This window comes from Lampetra planeri, chromosome 24, assembly GCF_965212315.1.
Source record: "Lampetra planeri chromosome 24, kcLamPlan1.2.h2, whole genome shotgun sequence".
Taxonomy (NCBI): domain Eukaryota; kingdom Metazoa; phylum Chordata; class Hyperoartia; order Petromyzontiformes; family Petromyzontidae; genus Lampetra; species Lampetra planeri.
Genome location: NC_136130.1, coordinates 2,042,381 through 2,055,497, shown reverse-complemented (window position 1 = coordinate 2,055,497; position 13,117 = coordinate 2,042,381). Strand labels below are relative to the sequence as shown.

At 44.4% G+C, this 13,117-nt stretch overlaps 1 protein-coding gene across 8 annotated transcripts in view; it reads left to right on the top strand.

Annotated features, from left to right (window-relative positions):
- LOC144726652 (microtubule-associated serine/threonine-protein kinase 1-like) overlaps positions 1 to 13,117 on the top strand; it is a 287,826-nt gene that overhangs the window by 205,101 nt on the left and 69,608 nt on the right. For all 8 annotated transcript variants that reach the window (XM_078605400.1, XM_078605399.1, XM_078605398.1 and 5 more), the window contains one exon: positions 11,930 to 12,021. In XM_078605400.1, coding sequence (XP_078461526.1) covers positions 11,930 to 12,021 — 92 coding nt within the window. The remainder of the gene's footprint in view (positions 1 to 11,929; positions 12,022 to 13,117) is intronic.

Genomic DNA, 13,117 nt, shown 5'->3' with positions numbered 1-13,117 from the left:
GCATAACAAAAGAAGGCTTAACTTAACCCTTCCCCACGGCCCATCCTGGCTCCTCCCCCCCCCTTAACCTGTATATAGTCTCGTGTCTCTTAGAGTTCTCTCCACTTGATACAGTAATTGTGACGGTGCCACCTGAAGATGGAAGCTTGTGTTGCCTCCGAAACGTCGTGATTTAATTTATTTTAATTTTATTTTTTACCTACGAGACTTTACCGAAAAAACCACAGAGTGTGGACCCTTGCAGTCACGAAAACTTAAAATCTAGAATACAATAGACCTATTGAAGTGACTTCAATATTTGCTCAGTGGTATCATTCTTCGGGGCACTCCTCGACATGATGTGGTTGGTCTTATGGCCGAGCGCCGTCTGGAAAGGACGTTTCTTTGTCTCGTGACGTAAGAATTTGTTCTGGTTCGGGGAACCGAACTGTTCAAGGTTCGCCGCCTTTGTCACGCAGAGGAGGCAGGGCCTCTGCACTCGCACGACGTCTTACCTTGCTCTGAACAACAGCGCTCACAAACAAATCTGAATTATCTGTCTAATCTAATCCAACATTACATCGTGAAATGGTTGCCAAAAGAAATGGGAGTGTGTCCGTGCCGATTATTTAAAGTGTGGTTAACAGCTGTGGAACGATAATCTTGATGAGAGTTGGTGGCGGAAGGTGTGGATTTGGCAATCTTGAGGCTGACATGTCAGTGGTTCAGTTGTTCAATGCCAGGGTGTTTTGAAGTCCACCATTCCATGGGTTATTCGGGATTAGAGCCCTTGTGGCGAGTACACAATGTCTTCTCTGGCACGGCGGGCGATATGAGGAGGAGGGAGCGGTCGGACGGGTGGGCAGGAGCAGAGGTCTGGGGTGGCGTAATGGAGGGATAGCGAGATGTTAAACGGATGGCATGCATATTGCGGTGTTTTGATCTCGCTTCCATGTGACGTTGATAATGGGTGGGGTGGGGTTGGCTGTTGGACATCGCTGGAGTGGCATTTTATTTCAACATATCATTTGCAGTCGCGTTATACGTAGGATTCTGAGTTTACTATCGGAGGACTTCCAGCCAGTAGTGGATTGACAAATTGCTGTAAATTATTATTTTTATAATGGTATTGTCATTCAGCATACAATGATAGATTGAATCGTTGATGAACATTTATTTCTTATGCTCACAAATCGATTATTTACGATGTCTGTAAAGTATATTCTCATTAAATATGTTCTCATGTGGCGAACAAAAATGTACACACGAATCGAGAAAAGAGAAAAAATTATTCAAACAATAAAAATGTAGACGTTAAAGAATTGGCTCTTGAATAATGACTGAGCATAACGACTGGTAAGGAGATAAGAATTTGCATTCATTGGGCACTTAACTGCCACGGCATCAAAAGCGCCTTGCGTCAAATCTCATCTCAGTCATGCTCACCGCCTAGGGGGTGATTACAATATTCCGAGTTGCTGTGATTTTCATTCAATTAACATTTCGGCACCATCGTGGTTGTTTTTACCCGTTAAATCTAAAGGTGCCCGGCACCGGACACCCTCCTGCGACCATGGAAGGGTGCCTTTAGGGTTTTGCTTCAGATAGGGTTATGAAAGGGTATCTGTACAAGAGAGCCTTTCATGTATATATGCATTCTCTTTGGTTCTTTCGGTAAAGTCACCTAGGTAGAAAAACAAATAATAAATCGTGACGTCTCGATCGCAACACAAGCATTCGTCATCAGGTGAAAAGATACAGCAGTAAAACTGCTGAACAGGAAAGAGCTGCTGCAACACGAGGTTATATATAGGTTTGAGGTGGGTGTCACCCAAGGGTAAGTAGGCGGGGTCAGAGATGGAAAGGAGTCCCGTCGCCGCACACACGCACATCAGCTGCGTTAAAGGGAGAGATTGGCATGTCAATGTAAACGAGTTTAATGGGAAGATAGCATGTCTGTGTCAGAGGCCACCTCGTGGGCAACACAAGCTGTGGCGTTGGCTGCTACACAGCGAGAAGCCAGCGTATCAATTCAAGAGAACCACAGTGGCCGTGCCAGTGAGACATACAGCCTATTAAACAGCGAGAGCTACCGTTACATCGAGGCCTTAGTCTGTTAATGTAAAGACATTTAACAAGGTGATGTAATTCAGAGAGTCGTAAATAACTGCTAAACAACGGCAGGAAGGATTGAAACATCACAGCAAGTTATGACTTTACCTGGTTAATAACATCCTTCCAATGATTGCTCAGTTTGTACCCATCTTCTTGGTTGAAATTGTGTCTGTGTTTATATATCTGGATGGCTTCATGAACAAATCTTTGATGGTAGCCCGAAGGTTTGCAGAGTACCTTGGTCTCAGAAAAAGCAATATCGTGTGAACCCACCGCGTTAAGACAGTGATCAGCCATGGCAGAGGTATTGGTTCTGCCGTGTTTCAAATCTGCCTTGTGTTCGCAAACACGGTCCGAGACATTTTGTTTCGTTTATCCGATGTAACTGCTCCCGCAGACACAACTTAGTCTGTTGACACCAGGGTATTGCATGTCAGGAATCACATCCTTCACAGATGGGATCAAATCATGAATTTTTTATGTACTGTGTTGAATCGAACCTGGATCTTGTGTTTGTTCAAGATTTTGGAAATCTTTTTGGTAACACCTGCTATGTATGGCAAGGTGATGGTTTTGATTGGGTCCTCTACTGAGGCAGGAAAAAATATAGCGGGAGAGCTGCTGAAGCAGGATGTTATATATGTTTGAGATCTTACATTGACACGCAAATTCCATCTCTAGCCCCGCCCACTTACCCTTGGGCTCCACCCATCTCAAACCTATACAGTGATCCCTCGTTTATCGCGGTTAATGGGGACCGGAACCCCTCGCGATAGGTGAAAATCCGCGAAGTAGGATTGGCCCCCTAGGAATTTCCGTATATGTGTGTGTGGGTACCAGAATGTTTAAAATATGTATATTTATACTTTATATATTATACTTAAATCTATTTAATTATAAAACCTTAATATTATACATTCACTCTCTCTCTCATACGATACGTATTATGGTGTTCTACACTCACCAATGACAGTAGTATCTTGAGACTTGACTCCAGTAATTACGACGACGACGATGACAATGACGATGACAATGACGACGATGACAGACCTGTGCAGTTCGATGAATGTGATGATGAATGATGATGATGGTGTTACTGCACAGGTATAATGAGGCCTTTAAATCAGTTCGAAAAATCCGCGATGCACTGAGGCCGCGAAACTTGAACCGCGAAGTGGCGAGGGATTACTGTATAACATCTGCTTCAGCAGCTCTCCCGCTATATTTTTTCACCTGATGACGATTGCTTGTGTTTCGATCGAAACGTCGTGATATTTTTTGTTAAATTTTTGTAAATTATTTTTCTATCTACGTGGCTTTACCGAGAGACCCAACTAATATGCTAATCTCTCTTTAACATGCAAATTTTCATCTGGCAGCCTTTTGATTGGTGGAAAACCAACCACCGTCATGTTAGCTGCCCACCACTTACATTATCATTAGCTGCTGACATTTGGGCTACGCCCATTTCCAACCCTTATAAACAGTTTGCCTTGGAAGCTAAACCCCCCTTTTTCTGAAGATCGAAACGTCATGGTTTTTTGTTATTTTTTGTTATTTCCTTTGAACTGATCTACGTGACTTTACCGAAAGACCCACGAATATGAATACTCATACCTGGGATTTCCCCACGTGCAAAACTACTCAATAGTCGATCAAGGTGCAAGCAATGCCAAATGGGGCCCTCCAGGATTGTTGCCTTGGCAAAGCCTTCCTGGGCAAACAAGTTATCATGAAATAAGGAATTGTATTACCAAACCAATTTTAGTAAGTAATGCTGTACGTGCTCGATGCTATGTATTACTTCTGCATGTCTTCAGATTAATTATTATTGTGAAGTCATTATTATCTTCACTCTTATGCTATTTGTGTGGACATTAATACCGTATAGGTATCGTTGCGCTTGCTGCTGTGGCTGTTTTTATTATTTACGTTATACTTTTTAAAATCTTTTATTTGCCTCACACCGCCTCGAGCCATTGCCATTATTTTATACGGCGTTGACATTTTGCGCATTACGCAACGGCACTCTTGCCTCTGGCACGCGCTAAAGTTGCCGGCGCGTACATCCAATCGGAGCCTCCACTCTCCTCTCCATCGCGCTAAACTCTAGCCATCCCTCGCAGAGGCTGCTTTTGGAGAGCCATTGAACAAAGATGGGTCACCACGTCGCGCGCTTTCAGATGCGCTTTTGCGGGCCGTCCAGAATGCTCTTCCTCCCCTGTGCCCCTTTCTCCCCCGACTGGTCTGGTACAACACCAGTGATGTAGCCTGCCAGTAAAGTCTGTGTCTTACATGACAACACTGCATTTGGCTCATAGTGTTTATGTGCTTTCAGATCGTGCGTTTTCAGATGTGCTTCTACGGGCCGTCTGTAACGCTCTTTCCAACATTAGGAAGCCACTGGAGCTATGCACTTTTAAATCTAGATTAAAAACTGAATTCTTTAGGAACTGCTTTTTGTGTTTAGTTTGTCCTTCCCCTGCACCTCCGATTAGCACGGTTGGCTACATACGGTGCAAAAGAAATTCAACATACACACGTACATCCCTTCCTGAGATCACCCGCTACGCATACAACTACTAGACGCGCGCCAGCCCCGCAGCGGTGCGCAGCTGTTTGGCCTCGTGTTTTTTTTCCATGTCGTGGGGCAAGGAAGCTTCCACCACGCATCCAAAAGCGGAAATGGCACACGATATATTTCAATAAACGTCGGTATTATTTTGTTTTTCGTGTTTATTTCGCCCGATCTGGCCCATTTTGGGTTCAGCTGCACACCATGTGTGTGATTTCGTGAGAACCCACACTCGGCACAAACAAGTCTGAAAAGAAAACAGTTGTGGTGACAGTGACCTATGACCAAATCAGCCGGAATGTGCCTGATCTCGTCAGATCTCCGAAGCTAAGCATGGTTCAGCTTCGGTAGTCTTTGCACGGGTGATAATCATGCATTTAAAGAAACAGGTGTTATAGGCTGTTGTTGGGCTACATTGTCATCTGAAGGCAATGCAGTCAAATCCGTGTTGTACTGTACGCTCCACGCCTCTTCACCAACCTGTGCTGACCAGGGTGGAAAAGTATGGTCAAGCTTCGAATCTAGGATGGTCAAATAACCTCGGCGACTCGCAGAGAGTTGGGAGGCCCTCATTCAGCAGCGGATTTACTAAAAAAATGACTGCACATGTGATAGCAATAATGAGACAAGATCACCAATATTTGTTTTTTGTCGCTTGGAGGAGTTATCTGTGATGACACTACATTGTGGCTTTTGGTTGGAATAGGCGATGCCAAACGCATCGTCGTTCTCAACATATTCATCAACAGCAACAATTCAGACTTTGTTTCTCGCTTTTGGGACACTGGTAGGCTGAAGTAGGCACGCATCTAGTAGACAAAGCCATACCAATCGGTATACTCGATGTGGTGTGCTGGGTGTAGAAATATATCTTCTGGGTAGCAGACTTGGCTAAATCTGGCAAAAATGATGCCCTGACAACTGGTGTTGCACGCTTTCCCTCTATGCAAAATGGTTACTTAGTCATTGCATTTATCATCATACACATCATTTAACAAGTGACCACTAAGCTCCATTCTAAAGAAGTCTAAAGTTGCCGCCGGTGTGTCATAATGGCGAAAGAGGGGCCCACTCAACCCGCGTAAAGCCTCCCCTGTTTGTGTTCCCACTGGGTTCGCCTTGCGATTTTTGCAGCTTAAATTTGGGTCTGGATCACGGTGCTGAAAATCAAACTAAGAATACCTCAGGCTGTGATTGCTGCACATGTCCTTGTGCATGTGTACGAGAGCAGCCCGTTTGTCAATCCACTGCTGGATGAGGGCCTCCCCCCTCCGTTTCCATCATGACGGATGTTTGACCTTACATCATCGTGCAGCTCAGTGGAGGTAGGCGAAGATGGGGAGCATAGGCATGGGAGCGTAGAAGTACAGTAGGACAATTCATTTTACTACACTGTCCTCTTGTTGCCCACAACATAGTGCTGCACGCAGACTTTGACACCTGTTATACAGGACAGGTACATATTTTATTCTCGTCATTGGTGATTTTCTTTGGAAAGGATGCATACATTTTAATCCCATGTATTTTCCAGATTTTTTTAATGGGAATAAACAGCTCTTTGGAATTGGAAACACTTGCATCAGCCAAGAGAAGTACTGTGCACCGTGCATTGCCATTAACAGCACACACAACCCCAGTGGCTGTTGCCCAGTGTTAGCAAGTAATGCAGTAGCAAGTCTTTATCAAAAGCATGACCACCAATGCTAATGATCGCAAAACGCATGCAAATCTTGCCTCTCGCGAGTCATGTTCGCCTACCCGTCTGTGCCAATTACAAAGCAGTGTTATGCCATATTATGCATTCAAAGGGCCTAATGAATGAAAATAGCCTGTGCAATCTGATTGGCAGAATGGTGTATGCTGCACGTGTGTATTTTTTGCATTCTATATTTTTACACGATTGAAAATTTACACCGACTTTTCGACTTCTTAAAATGTTTGTCCCAGAAGTCTAAATACACAAAAGTGGGTGGGTTTTGAATTTAATTTCCAATAATTTTCTTGCTTGGCTAACCATGCTGCTCACAAGCAGTCATGCAGTTAGTGAAAAGATTTCAAGCATTAAAGCAAAGGTTTGACATTGCAAGCTGCTTTATCGATTTTTTTTAAAGCTCCCATTGTAAATCGTCTGGTCTGTTGGAGCCGTGACTTAATGCAAAGAAACATTTCGATAACTGTTTCCTGGGAGCAAAGCCTACGGCTGAAAGCAGCCCTGGAAGATGACACTACACAACTGCATCTCGGTTTGATTCAATATGACTCTCAGCCCGACAGTAGGTGGCACCACTCTATGCTCTGTAAATAGTTATTTGTCGAATGTTAGTCATCTGATATGTACATAGCCATTTGGTGCTGTATGAAAGCCTTGGCACACAGTGTCAGTCATGAAGGTTATACGATCATACTTCACCACACTGGTCAGTGGCGAAAGGGGGGAAGGCTCCAGGACCTGTTTAGATATCGCTCGCCACTGCTGTTATCCATGGCTGGGAATCGAAATCGGATCGTCTGTTTCGTCGTGCAATGCGTCAACCATTGTGCCACCACTCCACCCTTCACCTCGTGTATTTATGAAATAAATATCTCTCGGACCTGTATGCCAGTGTGTTGATGACTAGGCTGAAGCAATAAAAGTTGCTCCCCTTGATAACGTGGTTTCATCTCGAGTGGATACCCGCTGGCAAACGCAGGAAGAGCCCGGCATTGCGGGCAAACTTTTTTGCCAAAGCTGTCCTGAGCTGCTTGAGATTTTGATCTCCCAATTTAGTGACGACTTTACGAGCACCGACTTTCTTTTCAATTTACCCACACGTGACAGTGTTTCGCCGTCCACTGAGATAAAAGCCACCGAAATAGAATTGTTGAGGAACAAAATAACCCCCACATCCTGTGGTGGTGTGTGCCGCCTGCAGCCCGTGGTTGAGGCGCCGGCGGCTGGCAGCCAGAGGCCAGCTGGAGACGAGCGATTACGGTCCCCCGCGTCGTCGGGCCCCGGCGTGCGGATTTGCTCGCGTGGGGGCATGGGGAAATCGCCAGATATTCGCAGGCCACGCTGCGCGCTTGTGCATGTCGCGATGAAGCGTGACGTTTTTGGCAAAGAGGAGTTATCCCCAACGTGCTCTTATGGAATATATTTTTTTCTTCCCAATTGTTTGGTGTAGGCATCAAGACGGTTGTATTAGTATTTGTGGTTCAAGGCAAAGTCAAAGTTTCACTCTATGCAAATCAGTGTGGGTGCCGTGGTGGTGATATGTTAACTCCCTCGACTGGTATGCAGGAGGTCGTGGGTTCGATCCCAATCCTGACATCTGTATATTTGGAGTTTGCATGTCTCTCTCCATGGTCGCGTAGATTTTTCTCCGGGTCCTCCGGTTTTTCCCTCCACATTTAGAAACATGCTTTTACAGTATTTGGCTGCTTTAAATTTCCATGAAAAGCCACTTTGTTGAGCTATCATTTGTGCCAGGCCACTTCTGAAAAGGATCTATTCAGCTCAGTCGGCCTTACCTGGTAAAAGAAAAAAAGTGTGGGTTTGCACTCAACCCTACCTGTGACCCTAAGCTCTTTTTACTGTTCCTAAGATGTTACCTACACATGTGGGGTCTGCCTCCCTGCTCCTCGTGCATCATTCACTCCTGCATTTATTGTCATTTAACTAGGTGACAGATTATACTCTTTAGCTACTTAAGGACATACATTTTCTTGGTAAAAAATAATGTCCTGATAAGTAAGTTAAATATTCATGTGGAATTGCACACAATGGCCTTTTCTTTCAAATAATGTCACCGAGTCTTTAATGTTCACTTCAAAGGAGTTGGCACACTTTGGTGCTTCCCAGCTGGGATCGTCTATCACTTCATCTCTCCGTGATAATGTCCGACGTTTTCCTCCACATGCTTCGTCAGTTCCCAAAGAGAGAGCTGGGAAGCACAACCACGTGAGCGTACGCAGTAATATCCCTTCTGCCTTGTCACATCTGCACGTTGAAGTGGTTCTTTGATTTTTTTTCTGATGGGCAAATTGGCCTTCTGTCTGAAAAATCTCTCTCGCAGCGCGGTGCGTTTCCACGCGCGCACAAATTTAGTCTCATTCCAGCGTCTGCACATCAACGGCGGAGCAACGCAATCACCTCACACATGGCTAATTCAGCCGGCATCGCCCAGCGAGCGGCGGATGGGGATGGAAACAGTCGTCGCCATCTGGCGCGTTGTTAATTCGCCATCCAAGTTGGTGGGGGCTGTTATGTAAAAAAGGATCCTCTGCCCTCTGTGTTTTTTTTTCTTTCCCAATCGAAGCATTTACTCTCGGTGATTCAGCGGTGACTTCATTAAGCCCTGTCCCGGCAGACAAAGAAATCCCCATGTTTATCTTTGTACAGGATGTTGGGATGCCGTCACAGCAGCCAGTGCCGATTAAGGCCGGCACGAAGTGAAGATACGGTGGGGCCAGCACCACGCACGTCCATCCGCCTTTTGTGTGTCGGCAGCGCTGGTGGTCACACGAGCTTTGCGAATATCTCGTTGAACTGCCATTGGGAAGGCCCAGACTGGCTTCAGATGCCTGTTTGCCCACTGCAGTTGTACATTGTGGCCATTATCTGAACCTGTATTGCTGGGGCCACGTAACGCATTGTGCTGTTGCGATGCTGCTCCTCCAACTCGTTTAATGCACACATGGCGGACGCAGCGATGGATGGCCGTTGCTTTAAATGTTTTTAAACAAACAAAATCGTTTTTTGTGACTCCCGCAAGACCTACTCATGTGGAAACGTATGACGGTTGAGTATTCTCGCACCCTGACGTGTCCATTCTGGTGACCGCTTGCTATGGGTTGATTGTGTTTGTACTCTGTCACGAGATGAGAACGGAAAGTCTGTTATGAATCAGATTGATTTCCGGATAAAACACTCAATGGTATTCTGTGTTTGCGCAATGGTCGAAAACCATTTATCCTGGAGTGGTTGTTGCCCTAACCACTCTACCGTATATTTGGGGGTTGTACACACATATAACAGTCATTTATACAAAAATACTTTACACTGTTGGCTTAACATTGGATTAACCAGTCATTTACATTCTCTCTGGGAATTATCAGGAGCTGAAATGTTCCTCTAAGGGAGTATTTACAAATGAATGATCAGCGTGTCTCATTTCACTGGCGAATGCATTAGTGAAGTGAAAGCACATTCTCTCACCGTTGAGAAGTGACGTGCTCGACTGTGCCAAGAGAAACGGTCCCAGGCTGGCTGGCGAGACTGCCGTGCCACACTATGCACACATGAGGTCGGCTGTAGGACGTTGGAAGAGGCTCTTGGAAAATCCTCGTCTGCGATTCTTTATGCTCTTTGTGGAGTTGAAATGCAACATTTTTTAAATTATCATACTTGTTTACAGAATAATAATGACATGAATGTATCTCTCTATTAAATGTTTACCGTATACGCACAAGTCATCCTTTCTGCATGTTCGTAATTTTGCAAATGAGACTCTATCCTAGTTTCAAATTAGACTGTCCTGGCCTCAAATGAGACTATCCTGGTCTCTTGAGTTTTCACCAGGTTAAACAAAAAAACCCTTGAAACATTGACGATTTTCTATCCTGTGAAAATGAACTGCTCATTAATTGCGTAATTTGTTAGGGACACGTTTATGTAAAGTCTGTTCTGCATTCTAGGGAGGGGGTTGTCCCTGCAATGTTATTATTGTGATTTATACAGTATCTATATACAACCACATCTCAAGATGCTGTACAGAAACAGGAAGATCTTGAGCCTGGAGTTAAATGAGGAGAAGGAGTCGACAGCACGAACGGCTGGGGAAAGATTCCTACAACTCGGGGCAGCAGGGGAGAATGAGCGACCTCCCACTGAGCGGATGATGACTGTGGACTTTGTTTGAAAGTCTGCCCATACTGGACATCTGTGAAAAAGAGCTTCCTCCAGACTTAGATAAAGATTCTGATTCTTGAGAGAGGAGAGGTCGGAGAGTGCGCGGAGGGGAGTTGAGTAAGATGAGAGCAGAGTAGTAGATGATGTCATGTTTTGACATGCACTTCCATGAAAGCATCGTGCTGTCTCACCATTTTTGATCACTCATTCATTTAGTCATGTACTCGGTGTACCACGTCTTTCGTCATCATCATGGTCATCATCATGGTCATCATCATGGTCATCATCATGGTCATCATCCTCATGCTATTTTGCAATGCACCCTGCACTCAAGCATAACCCTTAACACAAGCCATATTAGCATCTTGTGATTGAAAAGCCAAGTTAACAGGATGTGGTTTAAGTAATTGTCACCAGTGTGTTTATGAATATTTGTCGAGTTGATTGAGAAGTTGATACAGCCAATGATGACAATTTTAATTCTCAACATATTGATGGTGAGATGTTAACTCCCTCGCCTGGTATGCAGGAGGTTGTGGGTTCGATCCCGACTCTGACGCCTGCTGTATATTTGGAGCTTGCGTTGTCTCTCCCCGTGGTCGCTTGGAAATTTCTTTGGGGCCTCTGGTTTTTCCCTCCACATTTAGAAACATGCGTTCAGAATATAAACCACTTCGTTAAGCTATCATTTGCGTCCAGGTTGCTTCTTAAAAAGAGCTATTTAACTCAGTGGGCCTTACCTGGTAAAATAAATTTTTTTGTTTTGTTGTTAGTGTTATATTACAAATCAAAAGGTGTGCTTCCCAGCAAAATATTCAAATTAATGTATTTTTTAAAATAAATAATTACATGTAACATCTTCACAGTCTTGCAGTATTATTAAATCTGTAATATTAATGTTATTTCAAACTAAAGAGTATTGTTAACTTTTCAAAATGTGTCTTCATTAAGTACCTATATTTCTGGTGGCAGGGTTCTGACACGTTCTCTCTTTTTCACTCCAATACTAATGCTGTTCCTTCGACCCTGGCACCTGCAATTCACCTTGCAATTTCTCAACGTCTATCTCGCAAAACAAACGTGTTGTCTCAATGGGTTCTCAATTGCTTTGCATAAAGGATGCCCACAGACCTACTTGCTTACATTACCTCCCTTACCCACCAACCCACCTATCCACAACCCACCTACCCAAAACCCACTCACAAATCATTTCACAGTTTCATACCTTCCTGCAGATCATCCCGGTACACACAATTCCTTTGCTTACATCAAAACATATCCGCAAGAATATGTTTCGTGGTCGTGGTGCGTTTCGGTCATACGAACCGGTGACTCAAAACCCATGTGCGTGTTTCTCTGCTCTGTGTTTTCAGTTGCCGCACGAGCAACAGGAAGAGCCTGATTGTGACCAACACGTCACCCACCCTTCCGAGGCCTCACTCCCCACTGCCGGGTGGACACACTGGTAAGAGCGGCAAATGCACGCGTGTTGGCATGCGCGGATCGCTGTCTGGATCAAGGCGCCAAAGAGTCTGTGATTAACGTGGGAGGAGGCACAGCGGTTTGTTATTCATTATCAGTTGAAGTCTGCCCGCAAGAACTGGCAGTAGATTTCTGTAAATGAATTATCGTTGAAGTTGCTTTTCTAAATATACTAGCGACTTGAACAAACCAACAACAATGAGCTCTCATCTCATGAATGTGTCTTATAATGTACAATAATTTACTGCCATTTGTCAGTCTACTTCTGGATAAATGCCTCCCTATGCATTTCGGTCTTGGGGGTTGTTTGACCATGCATCGCCACACTGGTCAGTGCTCGGGTGTCCAGGAGCGGTTCAGATATTACTCAACCACTGGTAATAGCCATTGCCGGAAGTCAAACTCCGCTGCACCCCAAGTTTAAAGAACCGCCAAACCAATTCCACTGAATCATAACCAAACTATGATGGTGATGCACACATTCTATTCGAGTCACTTGGAAAGCATGGTTGATGAATCACCTACCATCTCGGCAATAAGATTCTAACTGTAGGGGAAGGTGTAGCGAGTAGGTATGTAATAATATATTTGTGTGGAGCTTGGCAGTTGTGTTTCTCTAAAAAACTGCTTTTTACATTGTCTTTTTTTGTAAACATAAAACAGAGAAAAATGCCCCGACGTTCAAAACAGGACCATCAAATACTCTGGCTGACTTAGCCTCAGCCGACAACACACATTATACGTGGTGAAGTCCATCCCATGGCCAGTCATGCCATGGAGTTCACATGCAAGGAACGTGTCAATGGCCGCCTAAGGAAGCCAGGCATTACACGAGTACTTAAGCCAGTGTTGTTAACACTATTTCATTTTCACACAGTTTCACTATTGACTGTGTCATTATCATCAGAAAGTCAAACCAAGCCACGTTTTGAAGAGGAACAATGTGCGTGGTCCTGACACAATCTGATCATTGCTTCATTTGTTTTTTACTTCCATGGAACCTCTCATGTTATAATATAAGTCACTTGTTTTTTTTCTTCACCCAACTGCCTTTTTGGCTGAGCTGCTGACTAAACGAG